At 37.3% G+C, this 20093-nt stretch overlaps 1 protein-coding gene across 1 annotated transcript in view; it reads left to right on the top strand.

Annotated features, from left to right (window-relative positions):
* Positions 1–728: 728 nt before the first annotated feature.
* LOC100888467 overlaps positions 729–20093 on the top strand; it is a 68572-nt gene continuing 49207 nt past the window's right edge. The window contains exons 1-2 of the mRNA XM_030997842.1: positions 729–1410; positions 5549–6458. Of these exons, the coding sequence (XP_030853702.1) occupies positions 934–1410; positions 5549–6458 (1387 nt within the window). The 5' untranslated portion in view covers positions 729–933. The remainder of the gene's footprint in view (positions 1411–5548; positions 6459–20093) is intronic.

Raw genomic sequence — 20093 nt, forward strand, 5'->3', positions numbered from 1 at the left:
AAAAAAAGAGATGAGATGTTGAAATACATGTCTAAGAGAAGTAGAGAAAGAAAGTAAGTAAAGGGCGAGACACAGAAAGTGAGAGTGATGACTGAATTGCCTATTTATATGGATATGAAATGTCAATTGGCCTATATTTAGCCTGTTTGAGAAAAAGGTTAATTGAATATACATTGGTAATGCTTCCTTATTTGAATACCATATAAAACATCTATTTTCATATGTTCCAAATTACCCAGTTTCAGGCGTTCTGATGCCTTTACTTTTACGTTCACAGTCTGAGTCAGGCTTTCCCTTTTAGTTTTAATTCTAACCGTCTGAAAATCTTAGTGGTTTTGCAGCTACGGTACAGTAATGTTAAGGTGCTTGAAATCTGAAATTGCGCAAGAGCTTCTTTTCAAGTGGAGTGGGATTTGTTTGTGCTGCCAAGACCTTGTGATGATGTACACTCATTCAGTTTCTACAATGATATACAGACCCTTCATTAGGTGTGGCATGCAAAGCCTTTGATTTCCAAAGAAAATACGGCATTGATTATGTGCCTTTCAAAATAGACAAAGGGTTCCAGGATACCCGCTTTCCGTTTCAAAAGTTCCGTTGAAAAGAACTTTTGCTCGAATGAACAGACTTTCGGTCATTGGCAACCTCTCTGTTAGCATACGATGAATATTCATGACTTCACAACTTTGGTGAAAGAAGATTGGTCGTGACGTCACGGGGCGATATTTGCATGCATAATTGAGTGTACATCTAGCAACACTACGGAGGACGCCATGTTCAAAATCGTCAACAGGTGAAATGCCCGATCGCGTGGAAATACGAAATATGTACGTGGACTTTGGGGAATGTGACACCGTGTAAACAGAGGGAATGGTAAATATTGGATGTCGAGCTGATTCTGTGTTTGGAAAGATGTCATTCGAGTAAGAAAACATGGATATATTGCAGTATTCCGGACAGCCCATTCATCGAGGCGGGCAAATACCCGCGAATGGACAAAATTTCGACCCGACTGTGGCGGCCTTGGTCTCGTCGATGCGGCAAGATTTGGTTCCCGAATCGTCCACTCCAATTCCACATGGATATTCTTCTTTTTCTCCGAATTCCACTCAAATGGATATTTATTCGCCAGTTTCGCAGGCAGATTTCCGTAGTCAGATATCTCCAGTGACCAGTAAAGGCTACAGAGTGCAAGATGTTACCTACGATTATGGACAAGAGAGTGAGCAAAGTCGTAAACATCATCCCCAAAACGGGAGAACCAGTCCGATGGTCCAAGGGCGAGGGTTCATGATAACCGGGACTCCGTCCCCGAGATCATCGCTTGATGGTTCCCGTCAGCCCGCTAGCTATCAACATCATCAGTCGAGTCATCATCATCATCATCACTCGCCATCTCTAGCTAAGCAGGTATTGCTATTTTGTTTAAGAATGAAAATGTATAATATATTTCAATGTAGATTCTAGATCATAAAAACACGACTAATAGTCTAGTCATAGTGATTAGATTTACTACTACTAGACTAGCTAAGCAGGTATTGCTATTTTGTTTAAATTAAGAATGAAAATATATAATATATTTCAATGTACATGTAGATTCTAGATCATAGAAAATGACTAATATAATGATTAGATTTACTATGATGAGTTCAATCAATAAATGGAAGAAGAAAAAATCTAGTTTCATATAGATCTAGATTCTAGATCTAATATAATTTATTTATCCAGGATTATTGAACTTTTCTTGATGTATATTTAAAGGTAAAGACCAGTGATGGTCATGCGATTGCATTGTGAAAGAAACTTTGTGGAATCGATCAGAAAAGGTTGATCATCTAGCATCTAGCATCTGCAAGGTTCTGGAATCATCAGAATGATAAGAAATTTGGCCCATTCTTTGTAAAGTTACAAGCACTAAGTCTATACACAGAAAGATGTATATGGGAGTGTGTTCCCTATTTTTTGAAGCATCTTGAGCATTTAATTAAAATGGATAATGACAGGCGCGTAGCCAGGGGGGGCGGTGGGGGCAGTCGCCCCCCCCAAAAAAAAACACTGGCCAAAAAAAAAAAAGAGAGAGAAAAAAAAAGAAGAAAGGAAGAGGATGTACATGTAGTGAGAAAAAGGATTAAGAGTCAAGAACGGTACAACGAATTGTCTTCTTTCTCTAATAATTTAATGAAACGTCAAAGCTTCCGCGCTTCGCGTGGGAGGAGGGGGGGAACTGAATTTAGATAATGATTAAGAGTCGAGAACGGTACAACAAATTATCTTCTTTCTCTAATAATTTAATGAAACGTCAAAGCTTCCGCGCTTCGCGTGGAGGGAGGGGGGAACTGAATACAGACAAGGATTAAGAGTCGTTTGAGAATGGTACAACGAATCGTCTTCTTTCATTAATAATCTAATGAAATGTCAAAGCTTCCGCGCTACGCACGGAGGAAGGGGAACTTGTTTCAAACAAGGATTAATAGTCGAGGACGGTACAACGAATCGTCTTCTTTCTCTAATGAAACGTCAAAAGAAACTGAATTAAGATAAGGATTAAGAGTCAAGAAAGGTCCAACGAATCGTCTTCTTTCATTAATAATCTAATGAAACATCAAAGCTTCCGCGCTATGCGCGGAGGAAGGGGAACTTGTTTCAAACAAGGATTAATAGTCGAGGACGGTACAATGAATCGTCTTCTTTCTCTAATGAAACGTCAAAAGAAACTGAATTTAGATAAGGATTAAGAGTCGAGAACGGTCCAACGAATTGTCTTCTTTCTCTAATAATGCAATGAAACGTCAAAGCTTTCGCGCTTTGCGCGGGAGGGGGGAAACTCCCCCCTCCCTGCACCCACCCCCCTAGGGAGCGCGCTACACGTGCTCTGTTAGTGATTCGCACGCTTCGCATGCTCATATATCGCCCCCCCCCCTAAAATGAAATCCTGGCTACGCGCTTGGATAATGGCACTATATAAACCTCATGTATTATTATTAGAAGTCCACCCTGGTATGCTGGTATTTATACACCGTAGTCTAGAAGCAGAAAAGTGAAAGGAACGTGAAAGAGAAAGTGGATATTTACTATGGGGGGGGGGGGGGGGGAGCAAATCGTGACAAAATCATAAATCCTTCCGTTTTGTTCCCTTTCCCTAAAATGTAAATGGATCATAAAATTAATATACAAATTGCGTAACATGTTTATCTGAAAAGGAAATATATATGTGTGTGTGTTGAATCAATAATTGCTATGCACAATAAGCAATATTATCTTTTGATTTATTCAAGAGGGAAAGTATACAAAACTTCTGAAAAATAGTAGAAATGAAGAAAGAAAATTTATGATACATAAATTTGCACATACTGTAGGCTAAAATAAATATACCCTTTGATTAAGTTGAATATAATGTATATATGCCAATAAGTGGGCATTTATCAATTTTAAATGTTACATGTTATTATAAATTTGAAGAATGTCCACTTATTGGCTTGTTGTACAGTATATTGTCAATACATTACATATATTTATTATTCTACTTGTTGTAAATTGAAGAAAAAAATTATGGGGAAAATCAGTAGCAACTTTTAAAAGATATAAATGCATTATGATTGCAGTCATTCTTAAACATATATCCTAGCCTTTAGTTCAGGTACATGTAGTAAGGCAAAGAAGACAGTGTAGTGTTTTAACTGATAATCAGGGAGAAAGAACTGGATCTATTATTGGTTACTGGTAATTGACCTCAACCTTTGTTTGTAATTCAACCAAAGAGATGTATACCCATTCCAAATCTCTCTACAAATACAAATCATGGAGAAATAAAAATCCTGTTTACTTTTATGATGAACTTTACATGTAGCTCGATCCCTTGTCAGATTTGTCTGTGCAAATAGAGAGACCAATGTACAAAGTTCAGGAGACAATTTGATTTCTGCATTGCTTGAAGTATGTCATTAAACCATTGATTGATCTATGATTAAAATTACTGCATTTAGTGGAACAAACCGGCTTTGAACTGCACCATTCTTTTGGCATAACTTTGTGTGTCTCTTGTGCAAGAAATAATCGGCTGAATCATATACCGGTATCTATATTTCTTAGAGTACTTCCTTAATTAAGGAAATCTAACAGTTTTTGTTTCTGTGAGTCTCAAATCTAAATTCTGCTTTTTGATGCATTGGTGCACAATCGTGTACAAATATGCTGTTACAAGCAAAGTGCTGATCACTCCTTGATTTTCATCAAGACGTCTGCATAAGTTGGAAAGATGGTTATTTTGAAGGAGGAATGTTTGGTCAATACTTGTTATGGAGGAGGCATTGGATATTGGTAATATTGATTTTGATATCGAAGATTTAGAAAACGGAGACAGTGATCACTCGGTAAGTCATGGAGGAAGATCAGTATTAAACTGAAGTAAGAGGTTTTATTTTAAAATATGACAATTAAAAATATAGGGTTTTAGGGGTAAAGATTGTAGAAAGCATGGATGATGTCTTCAATTGTCTTGAAAAGTTTATTCTATTTTTAAGAGGTAGTATTTGTTTCTAAAGTGTGATTTTCAAAACTGCAAATCAGATGCATTTAATTTTGAAAGAAAGAGAAGACTCACTTTACAAACAAATAACAATAGTTTCAGTTTAAGAGAGTGCACATTAGTCAAACTGGCAAACACTGTACATTTGTGTACTAGATTATTGTAGGGCCTGTTGCATACAAATTTATCATTGGTGGTAACTTTCATTGAAACCTTGATTAAATTGGATGTTGGATGATTTTGCCATGGTAGTTAAAGGTAAAGACCAGTTCTGGTCATGCAATTGCATTGTGAAAGAAAAGTTGTGGAATCGATCAGAAAAGGTTGATCATCTAGTGTGTACTGCAAAGTTCTGGAATCATCAAAATGTTAAGAAATTTGGCCCATCCTTGGTAAAGTTACAAGCACTTAGCACTGTACACAGAAAGATGTATATGGGACTACGCAACACATGTGCGATATCTATCCGGTCCGGATAGATATAATGATTTACCAAATATAGTAGGAGGTTTTCCGGCAAAATTTGTATCGTCACATAAAAAGTCAAAACATATATTCTTTCACATGATTGGTACCGGTAATAAAAGCTTCCATTTCATTTTTTGAGAGGGGGGCGTTTGAAAAACTGGTCTTTACCTTTAATATTGACAGTAAATTGATGGTAACCATCAGTTGTAAGTTTCCTGCTACAAGGCCGTGCCTGTGCCCTGTGTTATAAAGAGTTGCAATTGATCCACATCATTCGCAAGATTGCAGTCTCCTACCTCTTACATGTACATTGTAGCCGCAATTGATATCAATCAAAAATAAGTTGCGATTAATATGAACTTTTTAAAAGACTGGGCCCAGTGTCTCATTTGCCATAAATTTTGGAAATTACCTAAATTAACAACTTTTCATCATTTTCTCTGTTCTTTGCAGGGTGATGAACTTTTTATAAGACTGGGCCCAGTGTCTCATTTGCCATAAATTTTGGAATTACCTAAATTAACAACTTTTCATCATTTTCTCTGTTCTTTGCAGGGTGATGGAGGGTTGATCAACAACAACAGCAGCTATGTGACATACAACGACAGTCTTGAGTACACTCACAACAACAGTCACCCATCCTCCAACATGGCTCCTCAGAATGGCTACGTAAGCCCTCCGCCACAGAGCTACCATCCTGTGTCGACGTATTGCGAGGAAATCCAATTTGGCACGAGCGGAACAGTGGGTAGTGGGGGTGATGTTATTACCCCCGCGCAGCTCTGCCACAGTGCTGTAACACAGAATGGGGTCAGTGCACCTGATGGTATTGCAAGTACAGCAAAACAGCCTAAACCTCCTACGAGCCTGAAACCACGTGGGTCACGGACGCGGAGGAGTCTTCGCCGTGCTGCAGACATGCTCTTGAACCGAAGCCGGCAGAGTCTCTCCGATACAGAGAGTAGGGCCCATAAGGTCATGACCCCAGTACCCCCATCAACAGCATCACCGCGAAGTCCACGTTCAACTGCCGACATGCCCGGCAATGAAGAGAACAGGGCGCCCTCTGTCCGCGAAAGACTGCAGAAGAACCGCGCCCGCATGGGTGAACTCCTACGCTCACCTAGCCTATCAAAGTGGCGGAGGGGGAGCAAAGAGAATCTCGAACTTACAGACAACCAACCCAAGGCAGGCCCGCCATCATCAAACGTAACAAGTCCGGCATACGTCCCCAACCGCAGGTACAGGAGTGCTGAAAACCTGAACACTTCGTCGTATACGTCCTACGAGACACCAGATCCGTACCTCGATAGTCGGACAGACGGAAGCAACCTCGATAGCTCCGATGGTATGTCGACAAGGTCCGTCGAGTCTACGCCTGCTGACTATCCACCCAGGCATCAAGAAAGGAGGCACTCGGTTGGTCAAGCCCGCCATCGGACAAGGAGCAGAGAAAACCATAGAGGTAGGTATCTTTTAAAGCCTGTCTGTACTATTTTGACCAGGAGGGATTAGACCACCCAGCGTGGTCACTAACAGGTGGCTATCTCTGATCTCATCAACTCAGCTCTCAATTAACGTAAGAAAAAGAGGATCATGGGGGACCGATGGTCACAGATTAGGCATTGTTTGCTATATATAGAGGGCGCAAGTAGCTATAAGTAGTGCAGTAGGGCTTTATAAGTACTGTCATGGCAAAGCTGTTAGTCTCACCTCCTTTGCTAAATCATAGTATTTAATACCTCTGAGAGACTCCTTAAAACTCACCTATTTAAATCTTTAACTGGCTTTGCTCAACAAGTGGAATGAACAGGTCGCCACCATAAACTTTGGTCACATGTGGCAGTCCAGGGTTTTGCTTGAATAAATAGTTAATATGAGCAACCTTTCACGATCTCTCTCATTTCCATTTTTCCTAAGCATGGAGGCGTTTGCAGGAATACACAATTGCAGAGAGGGATATAGCTTTGGAAAGTACAAATTGTACATTTGGAAATTCGAAAGAGCTCATGAAAATGAAATTAAGGTCATATCACCTTTTCTGAGGAATGATAACACAAGATCCTATGAATGAGAAAATAGCTTATTTTATTTTATCACCAATATTTATCAGTATATCGAGATTATTGACACCATGAATTTGTAAGAAGTTGTCTGCAACAGCATCACACACTGTATAAAGCAGAGCAGTGCTGTGAATATAAAGCACAGACAAAGTTCAAATTGTTCTGCCAGTGCCAGTGGCAGTATAGTAGTAGTAAGGCAAAATCTGGACCCATTTCTTCCCCCTTCCTCATAACCTACCTTCCTGTCTCTCTAATTCAGAGTAATCTCGTCAGACCTCCTTTCAAATATCCTCCCCTTCTCATCCCTGTCTTAGAAATCCCCCCCCCCCCCTTTCTGGAAGACCCCCACTTCCCTCATAATTAAGATTGTGTATTATTTATTGCTTTTCTAGTAGAGCAGTATTTTTGTTTTGTACAGTATGTCTACATGTAATATACACAACAGATCTCTAGATATTGAAAATAGTACTAATTGAAAACATAATACAGGGAGGAAGCGATACTGTACATGGTAAACAGGGGCTTTACTGAAAATCGCTAACTCATTCATCTCTTCTGATCCATACAAATGTGGTTGAGCAGAATGATAGCTTTGTCAACAAGAATATTTTAGAGATAGCTGTCTATCAGTGTTTTAATTAATTTGTTTTGTTTGTTTGTTTGTTGTTCTACAGTGTACATGTATATGTTAATATTGAGGAAGACTTTTAAAATGTATGACAATTTTGTGTGGTACACTGTTGTAGATGTAAGAGTGACTACATGTATTGTGAGAGTTGGGAGGTGAAATATGTTCGTAGGAACTGATTCAGCTTTATGATTCTTTTGTGAAAGTGTTCTCACTCAGATGTTGTAGTTACATGTACTTCCTTTTTTTCACCACTCTTGACCTGCCGACAATATTTAAAATAATGTGATTCAAAAGCTTGAATTTGTTCAAGAGTACTGTAGAACTTCCATCGATCCTTTCCCTCTACCTACCCCTCGTGTGGGTAATTGATAGCTATTATTGAGATTCATTAGTACAGACAGGGATAACTTCCTGTCGTTTTAATCACATGGCACTGTGTAAGCTTGCGATAATCTCTGCGAAGAAACAAGTATATACAGTGTCCATTCCCCCCTTTACTGGTCTCGTAGTCCCTGACATTTGAAAGTGCCCCTACACCAGTACACCAGTCTGTCTCTGCTTCTCAGGTAATACACAAGTTTGTATTTCCTAGAGTGGTACAACAGACAACGGCTATCTTTCCTTTCTCCATGATTGCACCAGCTTGCCTCTAAGGCCTTTCTGCGGCTCGACTGCCGCTTCCTTCACTCACAGATGCACCAAAGACCTTCTGCTTCTGATTTTCTGGGATAGTTTTGTGCCGATAGACTGGATTTGCTGGACACTTTGGAGTAGAATTGAGTCATGAGCCATTTTTTGTGCCTATAGATGTGTCTGTCATCAAGGTATTGGAGGTATTGGAGAGTGAATTTTGTGGCATATTCAGGCACATTTGTCTGTCATTAAGTTATTGAGATTAGCAACGTCTGGATACTAAAGGATATTTCTTCAGTCTGTGACCATGGCTGTACTGATGAAGTGCATGTCTTTCAAAATGAAGAATGGAATTTACTTGTATGGTATGTACATAATTATTATTAGACATCTTTCTTTCTCTCTCTCTCTCTCTCTTTCTTTCTCCCTTTCTCTCTCTCTCTTTCTTTCTCTTCCCTTTCTTTAAATTAAGTTTTGGTCCATATTATACATATGATGTAGCTTACTATTACTTTACAAGATAAATAACATGTAGATCAACATTTTTTCATGAAGACATACAAATGAATCAGAGTGACGTAATTTGGACATTTTAATATTACAGTAAATAATGAACCAAACATTCACAAACATCAATAAAAGAGACCCCTATTCAGACCTGTATCTCCATGTACAGTTTGTGTACCGGTATGTGTCATTAAAACATTTCTTTCAAACAAGTGAATACAGTTATGAATCCAGTAATATAATTGTTTTGATTTAAATATGAGAAACAAATGTGTTTTTGTCTCGCCTGCGTAGCAAAAAGCGAGACATAGGCGCCGCTTTTCCGGTGACGGCCGGCGACGGCGACGGCGACGGCGTCAACATCAAAAACTTAACCTAAGGTTAAGTTTTTGAATTTTTGGTATAATTTTTAAAGTATAAGTTCTTAGTCAATGAAACTTTGACTATAGGGTAATCAAGTATCCCCAATCATGTGAGTAGAATTTCAGATCACAAAGTCAAGGTCAAAGGTCATTTCAGGTCAACAGACTTGGACTATGTTGTAGCATCATCATCAAAAACTTAACCTAAGGTTAAGTTTTTGAATTTTTGATATAATTTTGAAAGTATAAGTTCTTAGTCAATGAAACTTAGACTATAGGGTTATCAAGTCTCCCCAATCATGTGAGTAGAATTTCATGTCACTAAGTTAAGGTCAAAGGCCATTTAAGGTCAACAAACTTAGACTTTGTTGTGGCATCAACATTAAGATTTTCAAAATGCTTCTTCTTCGTTATTTTTCAACCGATTTTGATTCTGATTGTTTCATATGATAGGGCTAGGAGGGGATTTAAAATTTCTACACAGAATCGTGAAATTCATTATCTATGCTAATTTATGCAAATTTATTCGAAATCACACAAAAGGCTTCTTCTCCTTCATTTCTCGACCGATTTTGATTTGGTTTGCTTTATATCGTAGAGCTAACTTTGGTACACTAAACTTCTACACAGAATTTTGAAATTGTTCTCCATTAATTAATTATGGTAATTTATGCAAATTTATTCCAAAAATAACAAAAATTGCTTCTTTTCCCTCATTTCTTGACCGATTTTGCCTTATCTGGTAGAGCTAAATTTGGAACAAAAAACTTCTACACAGAATTGTGAGATTTTGCTCCATTGATTATTTATGGTACTTCATGCAAATGAAATGAAATTATGTCCCTTCCAGGGCATCAAATTTCTATTTTTTGACCAGTTCAAAAGTGTACCACATAAAATTTACGATATTTGTTGTTGTGAGATGCGGATGAGCGCTACGTCATTGACGTTCTGGTTTATCGTATTGAATTGCGTTATGCAGGCGAGACCGCCGAGAGCGTTTCCCTTGTTTAATGTTTGGTTCAGTACCTACTGTACATGTAGGTAATGAAACGGTATCTTGCCCCATTACTCCCATATACTTTGTAAAAGTTTGTATTATAGTACATGTATTTGTAATCTAATCAGAATTTATTGATTTAATTCCCCTTTGTCCTTGATCTTAACAGTCATCTAATATTAGTATGAAATAATTTATCTTTACTAATACCATTGTTCTCTGTAGGGGGTAGCTGTATAGAATTAGTTCAACTCATGTATGACATGATTCATATCTTTAATGTGAAAGCATTGAAAATTACAATATTTGTTCACCTGTTATACTTCAATTCTCAAATAGCCAAATGATTTTAGGATTGAAAGGATTTTTACTACTTTACTAGCGCAACACCTGATGGCCAATTGTAAAACTTGGCCGTAGTCCATGCACATATTCAATTCAAATTTTATTGATTATAATCCAAACAAAAAGATCATTCTCAATCTCATATGAAGAATAAATGTTTGCCTGTATACTATATTATTATCATGTGTTCACCCCATTGGGACAAGTACATGTAGATGGCAAAGTTTGTAGTTGTAAGTGGTTGCCCAAATAAATCCTCTTTTTTTACTTGACCATTTGGAAAGTGATTAAAGTAATACTTCACCACACCTCTAATCCTCCCATTGTCTACTCTGCAGTGTACTAGACCTAAATAAATAGTGAAGTCAACAAGTGAACAAAGTCCAAGACATTAGCCAGATAATATTTTAATTAAATCATACATCACTTCTGCCATGATCCTCTGCTTTCATTCTCTGCAGTGTACTGAATGAAAATGTGAAGTCGACACACTTTCATTATCATCATCTTTTAGTAAAGTCAGCAATTTCCTTTTTACAAGGGGTTACTGCTTTTTCGCGCCATGTTGAAACTCCCTCCATCTACTTCTTGTCTCGAGCATCTTTGTAATTTGATTTTATTTGATTTTATTTTTATTTTATTTATTTATTTTTCTTTTGCATTTTTACAAATATATAACAAACAAAACATTGCAAATTTTACATATTTCAAAAGAATAAAATGTCGACCAATTTAGACCATTCTTACTGCTTTCTTTCTTCACTATATCTTCCCATTATTTCACTGAAGTGAAATAAATCTAGGACTTAGGAGATATAGTGGATTTTAACAAATATTTGAATTAGTCATTGAAACAGTGTTTTGTATTGAAATTATTGAACTCAAATCTTTGGGTAATAGGATTACATGGAATTAGTTTTTAAAGCTGGGTAATAAAGTGTGATAAGTTCAAGAGTTCTTACAAACTCTTATCAATGCGGCATGTAATGATATATACGAATGGTATTATAGGTATAGACTAGTTTTGGAAGTGCCCCCCCCCCCCTCTAAAAACATGAAATGGAAGCTCTATATTATTACCAATCATTTGAAAGAGTATTTTTTTTACTAATACGTGATGATGCAAATTTTGCAGAGAAACTGCCTACTAATCGATATATTTGGTAAATTATTATATCTCTCCGGACTGGATAGATATCGCGTAGTCCAATATACATCTTTCTGTGTACAGTGCTTGTAACTTTACCAAAACTAGGCCAAATTTCTTTTCATTTTGATGATTCCAGAACCTTGCAGTATACACACCAATACTTATACATGTATGCTCTAACCTTTTCTGATCGATTCCACAACGTTTCTTTCACATTGCAATCGCATGAACTGATCTTTATCTTTAAAGTGAAGTATCATGTGTGCAACTGTTTATGAGTAGAAATCTTGTTTCAAACATGCAAGGGACACATCAAATATTCTCTGACAAGCAAAAAGAAATGTATCAGCTTCTATCATACTTTAGACTGATTTACATAACATGTACTGTATACATTTTTGTAGGTATAATTTAAACAGTTGTTATAGTTATTATCATCATTATTGAGGGTTATTGAGTGGATGATGGGACTGCCTCTTTAAGGGACCTGTATGGAAAGAAAGAGTAAAGTCTATGGGAGAATGTGTGGGACTACCACAAACATAAGATTATTCTTTCACATAATACACTTCTCAGAATGAATTTCTTAAACCATTGTCCAGAGTCCTTTCACATCCACCCTCCCTAAACTGAAGACAAAAAACTGTTTGGGGTAATAAATAAATGGTACTTAAAGCGATCATCCCTCTCAAGAATTTGGAATAGATTCACTCAAGAAGATCCCACTCAGGAATGTCCAATTTCTATTTAAAAAATGTAATGCCATTAGGGTAGTTACGCTATGTGTAGCATTTGTGATGAGTGTAGGAGTTGTACTTTGCGTGGGTAGTTGAGCTATGGTTAGAGTAAATTGAATCTGGTTCAGTTGGTATTTTACGTACATGTTGCATACCTTCAACCTAAAGCAGTTTTAGGCCCTTTTCATATGGACTTTTACCTCGGGCTCCGCATGGATTTTTTCTGTGAATTTATACGGTGGAATACTCACTTTTTTAATGTTAGACCTTGTACACATGCATCCATCTTTCTTGAATGATTGGATTCAAAGCATATCCAATTCAGTGATCCATTTAAATTATCTTTGCCTGATACTATTGGCCAGTGCTCTTATTCTTATGGTTAGTATACTTGGAAAATGTGGAAACATTGACCATACAGTTCATGGAAATCTGAAGAGGCCTTTCAGCTTCAAGTGTTATTGGTATCCGGTTATATTTCCATAGCGCTCTCTAAGTCCCTATGGTTTCACAATTGGGATAATTGAATTTCCTTCCTTATTATCATGAGAACATATATACATGTTCATGAATGTGTAAATACCTATAAGGTTCATATATACATACTCATGGTCATGCAGCTGTTGATGGCCCGTCTTTGATGAAACCTGGAGAGATATGTCAGCGATTTGCGCAAGACTTCTTAGGACAGACGTTTTTTGTTTTGGGGGCTGTCAGTGATTTTGTCTTTCTGATGATCCTGTGAAAGCTAGCTTAATGGTTGGCTGTTTTTTATTGCCCAGGAAGATCTAGAACAGAGATTAAGAGGAATATTAACCCTTTGGTTCCTAATGGGTAAGTTAGCCATTCAATATTCCTGTTAAAAAAATTATGATATATATGTAATATATAGTTCATGCATGGACTTACTAGTAAGTCCATGGTTCATGTATGAGAAAAGCATTTCTGACTATTGAATTACAACAATATAACAGGGCCCAACATGCAGTCTTACAAAGATTGATTCAAATCAATCGCAACTCCTATCTTTGAAGTACACAGTTGCGATTAATTTCGAATTACAATTGATATTAATCAATCACAAATCGCAACCCAGGTGAATGTTTAATAGCTTGTTGCAAAGTAAACCTATATGAATTATAATACATATTGGAAAATGGAACTGGCTTATATAGCGCATGCATTATAGATGTACATGTAGGCTCCTCTATGTTTACAAGTAAGGCCATCAAAAAAAATATACATGTTTGGCGTCCCCGCCCGCCTCCTTTTTGGGGGCCGCCTCCTATTTTTTTTTGGGGGGGGGATTTTTTTTTTTAAAGAAAAAAACCATGAAAAACACTGCTAGAATGGATCTACAACTGTATTTCTGATTTAAAAAAAAAAAAAAAAAAAATATTGGCGGCCATCTTGAAAAAATAGCCCGATTGTCAGGGAAACTGTACCAGGTAGCCATTTTGAGGGGGGGGGGGGGGGGGGAAGGGCCTCCTTCCTATTTTTCAAAAAAGCAGGACGCTAAACATTTTTAATTTTTTATTTGGCCTAACCTCAGCTTTTTACGGGTAATTTTATCTTTCTTTGAAGAACTGCCCTTAGTCATCGTCAATCCTAGAGCAACTTGCATCTGCATCCTGTACTGATGAATGGGAGGCGTAGCTAGGCCAGATTGCTCTGAATCTAGGAATTCATTGTTAATTCATTCATTTGGCCACCACTAGATTTGCTGTGACTAAAAGTCAATACAGGTTGGGGTTTTATTGCCATCTTTATGAGCTGGCCATTCAAATCGAGTGGACTTCAGTGATGTCTTTCTCTGCTTTTTGTGTATCAAATGAAATCGGTGCTCTCCATTAGTGCACTTGGAATATATATGATCCGTACCTTATCTTAACCCATTGCCTGTGAGAGCTGTGTAGTTTGTGCATTATGCTGAGGGGAATGAAATAATTGAGTAGTCGGTGGGTTAATAGACAGAAAGAAGCTTTAACTTTGGAATAATAATCATATTAAGTTCTTGTAGAGGATTCATATCTGTCAGACTCAACACTCATATCGCACTCCAGTTTTAATTATCACTCCAGCTTTAGCATATGGCTGATGTGGTGGCGCTCTATAGCATCTAGCTAGCTCAAGCAATTTGAGGAATTATTTTCTGCCAGCTACCCTTTACCTCACCTGGGTTGAGAGTAGCACATGAATATCAATGTCTTGCCAAATGATCTGGTGCCCGGGACTTGAATCATGAACCTTGTGATTATCATGGTGTTCTGCTCATTTTGTTGCAAAAGGACAATCGATCAGGGGATACAAACGTGATTCTTACATGTATGTTGACACATGGTTCAGACCTCGACTGCACTGCTGATGCGAAAACCATCTTGGAAAATTAACGACCAACGCCAACATCAATTACACAAACAGAAGTCCTGCAATCTGCTGCAACAGTTTATGGGAAGCTTTGTTTGCATCCTGATTTTAATTGGAATACCATTTGGTTCTAAAAACCCTTCTGCAGAGCTAGATCCTGTGTAAGATGCACACGTCTCGTGTTTGGAACCAATTTGGGACGATAGCTATCGCCGTTGCCCATATTTGTCGCTGAAGCTGATCCCATTGGAGTCAAGTTCAACTTCCAAAGAACAACATGGACCATTTTGAGGAGTAGCTTTTATGAGAAATCATTGTTGGACTAACATTTTTGAGGGATTTGTAGCCCAGGACTACATGCATGTACACTTCAGTTTCAAGTTTGATTTGTCTTCATAGTATCAAGGATTTACTTCAGAAACTGTAGAAAGGGCATCTCAGAGACTCAAGAGTATAAAAATGCTAGTTTTTCTGCCAAGCATTCATAACTGATGTGTTTGTTGTTTGCTTTCTACTGTGACAGATGTTGGATTACCGAGATTGAAGATATAAGCCAATCGTAGAGGAAGGATCACAAATATTTGCCAAGATTGCTCATTTAAGCAAAGTTGAAGCCAGACCAGGATTACTTATTCAGTGAAACAGTACTATGGGGGAAAATCTTGTATTGATTGTTTGAATCATTGCTATCTAGATGTGTTGAACTTGCTGGTGTTGTGAAAGATTGCTGCAATTTCTCTCTGCTCCCTCAAATTTCTAACACGAAAAGGCCTTTGGATTTATCACAATACAGCTTTTATACAGTCAAGTGGATGTATATGTTTGGAGGAAGAACAAAATCAAAGAAAATTGTTTTTGTTTGATAATATCAAAATGCTGAAGTACCCCCAACCTTTATAGTAGTTCAACTCTGATTCGGAAAGGAATATTTTGAAAAGCAGCAGATGGGACATTTTCTCAAATCCTTGAAGGATGATTTGATATGTTACATGTACATGTATATTTAACATTTTATACATCATTGGCTTATTTAGGGGAATGTGTAGATAAGAGATTTGGCTAAATTGCTTAATATGTTTTGCAACTGAAATAGTTCAAGAGAAGAATGATAATATTGACTTTAAATTAGACCATACTGGCAAAGTTATCGTTTATGGATAATTGCACACTTGTGCCTTTTCTTTCAACAAAAGACAATGGCAAAATATCTATGTTTTGTAGATCATGAAAAGCTGTTATAGATTTCATTGGATTCCCTGTACAAGTGATCATCAACAAATTTACAATAATCATAGTAAATATCATACAAATTTTATCGACTTTTCATGACAATTACATAATTTTGGCAAAGCATTTTATCTCATTCTTCAACTACATACATGAATATGTGCCAACAGCCCTTTTTGTACAATGTTCGGTGAATATTGACCGACAGAGGAAATTTGATAAATTACACTTTGTCTGTATTCTCTGAAAAGGGAATCTGAGAAGCTTCTGACGTTCGTTGGCACAGAAAATTGAATTGAATGCTACAAAAAGGTTTCTTTTCACGAGCATACAATAACAACTGGCAGTGAGGAAGTCCATTATTGCCATTCAATTGATATTTCTTCAATTTCATTGGTTAAACTAGTTTGAGCCATCTTTATTATCCTTCAAATGATGAGCTAGTTTTGTGACAGCCATTGATTGACTCTATCTCGCAAATTTGATGAAGTGCACTTCATTTTGACTTGAGAAGGTGTACAATCTTCACCCTTCTTTTTGTGGAAAGAACAAAATGTAAGCAGCCCGGATAATGTGCTTGTAACATGATTTGGTTTCGAATATCAATGCTTCGCATGGCTGTGCTTCGACTGTAAAGTTCAACCCCCCAAGCGAGTCTGAGCCGACACAACAGCCGTCTCTGTTCCTCTCTCTCTCTCTCCGGGACCACAATGACTGCTGACTGCGCTATGGAGGTCAAAGGAGGTTACCATGGCAGCGAAGGTATACAATCGTAAACAGGCTGGGTTATTAAGCATGGCCGTAATCGTCGAGTGACGATGACATTGTTTGTGTGTTTGTGTGCGGGTTGTAATTGTTGCTATCTCTGAGCGTGTAGATGAATGCGTATTTGTTTCATCAATGTGATTACGTGCATGACAGTGATACACATAGATGAGCGCTCATACTCACAGCGGTTGCGTTATATACATTCCTATCATACAGAGGATATCTAGAGTGTGTAATTTGATTTATGACCTACATTTTTATGGAATAAATATTGATTTAGTTTCAGGCTTTGGACTTTACAATTAATCATTAAGAACATGATTTACTTGTACTTAAGCAATATCTCATAAAGTAAAGTCACATTGTCATGGTTTTGCTCCAATATTTCTTTTCATTTTAGATGATTTACCTTCACCCTTGATGATTATTGATAGATATTTTGCTAAATACAGGGGTAAATCTATACAAAGGAGAACGCTATACTGAATATAATATAATACAGGTTCAGACGTGTGAACAAGATTAATAATCTCTAAGATAAACATCAAACAAATATTTTATTGAATGTTAGAAACCTCTCAGGGGAGCGAACTAAAATTCTATTAAACTGTGTATTGACATATCGTTTGCAAATCAAATTTGGGATGCACAGATTTCATGATTGCGATCTCATACTGTGGATTCTTATTCACCAACATATTTCTTATTGATTCATTTTTTCCAGAGTACAGGAAAACAACAACTAAACAATGTTGCAAACTTAAAGTATGAAATCTTATTCAGTATCATATTTCTCATTGATTAATTTTCCACCAGGTATAAGAAAACAGCTACTAAACCTTGGGTGCGTTTATTGGGTCTTGCCACTAGATATGTACATATCGTACCCCACTATCATACCCCACCATGCATGGAACCCCACTATCGAACCCCACTATACGAAAATGATTTGCGGGATGTCACGTTTATTGTCTCTTCACGATTCAAAATAAAGGCCTTGTGTCTGCGCAGCTGTTTTGTGCCGTTTGACCCGGGAAGCAGACAGTTTCTCGGAGGTCAACTACACACACATGCTTGTACACAACACATGGCGCGCGCTAGAAATGGCTGAAATATGATAATATCTTATGGATAGGATTACTATTTAATAGTACGGTGTATAGGTCTACTAAAGTTTTCGGAAGAAAAAAATGATACTTGAAGATCGGTATCAAAATTATCAATTAATGAGTATTGTAAGCACAAGGCTAATCCACCATTAAAAGATACATACTCTACAATTTGATTAAATATTTTTTTAACATGCAGAGTACATGTAGATGTACTTTTAATTGATTGTACTGAATATATACAAAAGAAAAGAGTGGCGATTGAAGATAGTTATTAACCCTCGAAATGGACAAAATATTAAAAATGTGTGAAACATGCTGTGCCAAGTCTCATTTCCTTGATATTGACCTAAAATTATGATAAACCAATGCTACAAAATATCAATTAATGAGAGTCAAGTTGGCTCTATTCATAATAAACTGGATTTCCAAAGCCCCTTATTTTGGTACCATTCATAAAGAGAGGAACTGCGACTAATTTCTCCAATCAGATCTGCAAAATTGGCAAGGACATGAGGCGGTCACTCGTACAATTATGTTTCCAAGTTACACTCATTTTAAATTTATCCTCCCGACTGTGACTCTAAACAGAAATATTAATAAGCAGAACAGTTGCAAATTATAGATGATGAGTCAGTTGCTTTTTTATGAGAGGGCGGGGCTTGGTCCCAAACGTTCTTATAATTTCTTCATATGATTCAGTTGTTCTTGTACTGAGCTGTTATTTCTCACAAATACAACAGCTAATAAAGTGTTCAATATGGTACCTATACATGTATATGGAACAGGAAAAGCATCGCAGAGTATGTATTTCAGCTCACCCCTGAAGCGATAGACAGTCTAAATTGGAACGTCTCACCATCTTCACCGCAATTTTGATTGTGAAAGTTGTCCACATTTTATTGGTTCCTTTCATCTCCAGGAGCCCCTTATTACAATTTCAATTTTGCGCAGGCGGGGATATGGTTTTCACGTTGAATGTTTTCTGAATTCTTTGCATCATTCTTTGGGAACCTGTTGAATGTTGATGCCATTCACAGTACATTTAGTTTCCACTTCCAGTGGTTTCTTGGATGCAGGAGTTTTCATGACACATGTGAACAGATTGTTTTATGAATATTTTCCAGGAGTATATCTTCCAAAACAAGTATTTGTGTGGCGCTCTCTCTCTTTTACAAGGAGGTTTTAAATTTTGAGTTTGGATCTTCTCATGATTATCTCTGTTTTACCACAGACACAAAGTTTGGACTGGTTTAGATTCAAACCCCTCGAGTTAATTGTAATTTCTAGGACTTTTGATCTGTTTAATCCTTTAATGAGATCTGACTTTGGATGGCCATGTGTTGCTATTTTGTCACTTATTGCAATATCTGAGACTCATTGTGAGAAAATGAATGGAACTCTATTTCCATTTTGTCAGTTGCATGCACTTCTTGGAGATTATCAAAACCAGAAACTCTCATGTGTATGATATTTGGCAAAATTTATGAATGGTTCAGATTCTTCACCCATGCATTGAACCGATTGAATTATAACACTGAAGTTTTGCAATTTCTTTAAAATTTCACTGCAATATTTTATTGTTTGACATCATTGATGCTGCATTGGGGATCACATTCAAAACCTTTAGCCACTGAGATAAATTTAAGAAAAGCACTACACTGACCTGACAAGTTTTGAAGTTTGAACATGGTAGTGGTCTATGTGGATGTAGCTGTTCCACCAGAGGTTCTGTGCAATGCTCTATCTCTCACCATAGATGTGGACATTATGAGGAATACATATGGAGATGGGACACTCTTCTATTTCTCTACTGATTGTGTTTATGGTAAGGAGTAATGGATTTGTATTGAAAGAGTTGTCTGATCACTAGCACTGTGACATGGGAAAGTGTTTATTTGTTTCTTTGTTTTACCTGACTGCTAAGAGAGCATGTGTATGCTTGTAAGTATGCAACCAGGGGAATGGCGGCTTGAAGTCCTCTCTGAGGGACTTAATTGGTAATAAGGATTAATACCTCACCAAAGGGCACTAGCGCATTGACTTGGTTTCAAACCCAGGACCTCCTAGTTATGAGACCATAATTGCTCTACCATCGAGCCATTACCCTATAGTCTGCAAGCACAAACCCTGGTCAGTCGTAAAAGTGAGTCTGCACTATAAGACTACCATAGGCCATGCACTGTAGCTGCTCCTGA

This window comes from Strongylocentrotus purpuratus, unplaced genomic scaffold, assembly GCF_000002235.5.
Source record: "Strongylocentrotus purpuratus isolate Spur 01 unplaced genomic scaffold, Spur_5.0 spur5_scaffold_4, whole genome shotgun sequence".
NCBI lineage: Eukaryota > Metazoa > Echinodermata > Echinoidea > Camarodonta > Strongylocentrotidae > Strongylocentrotus > Strongylocentrotus purpuratus.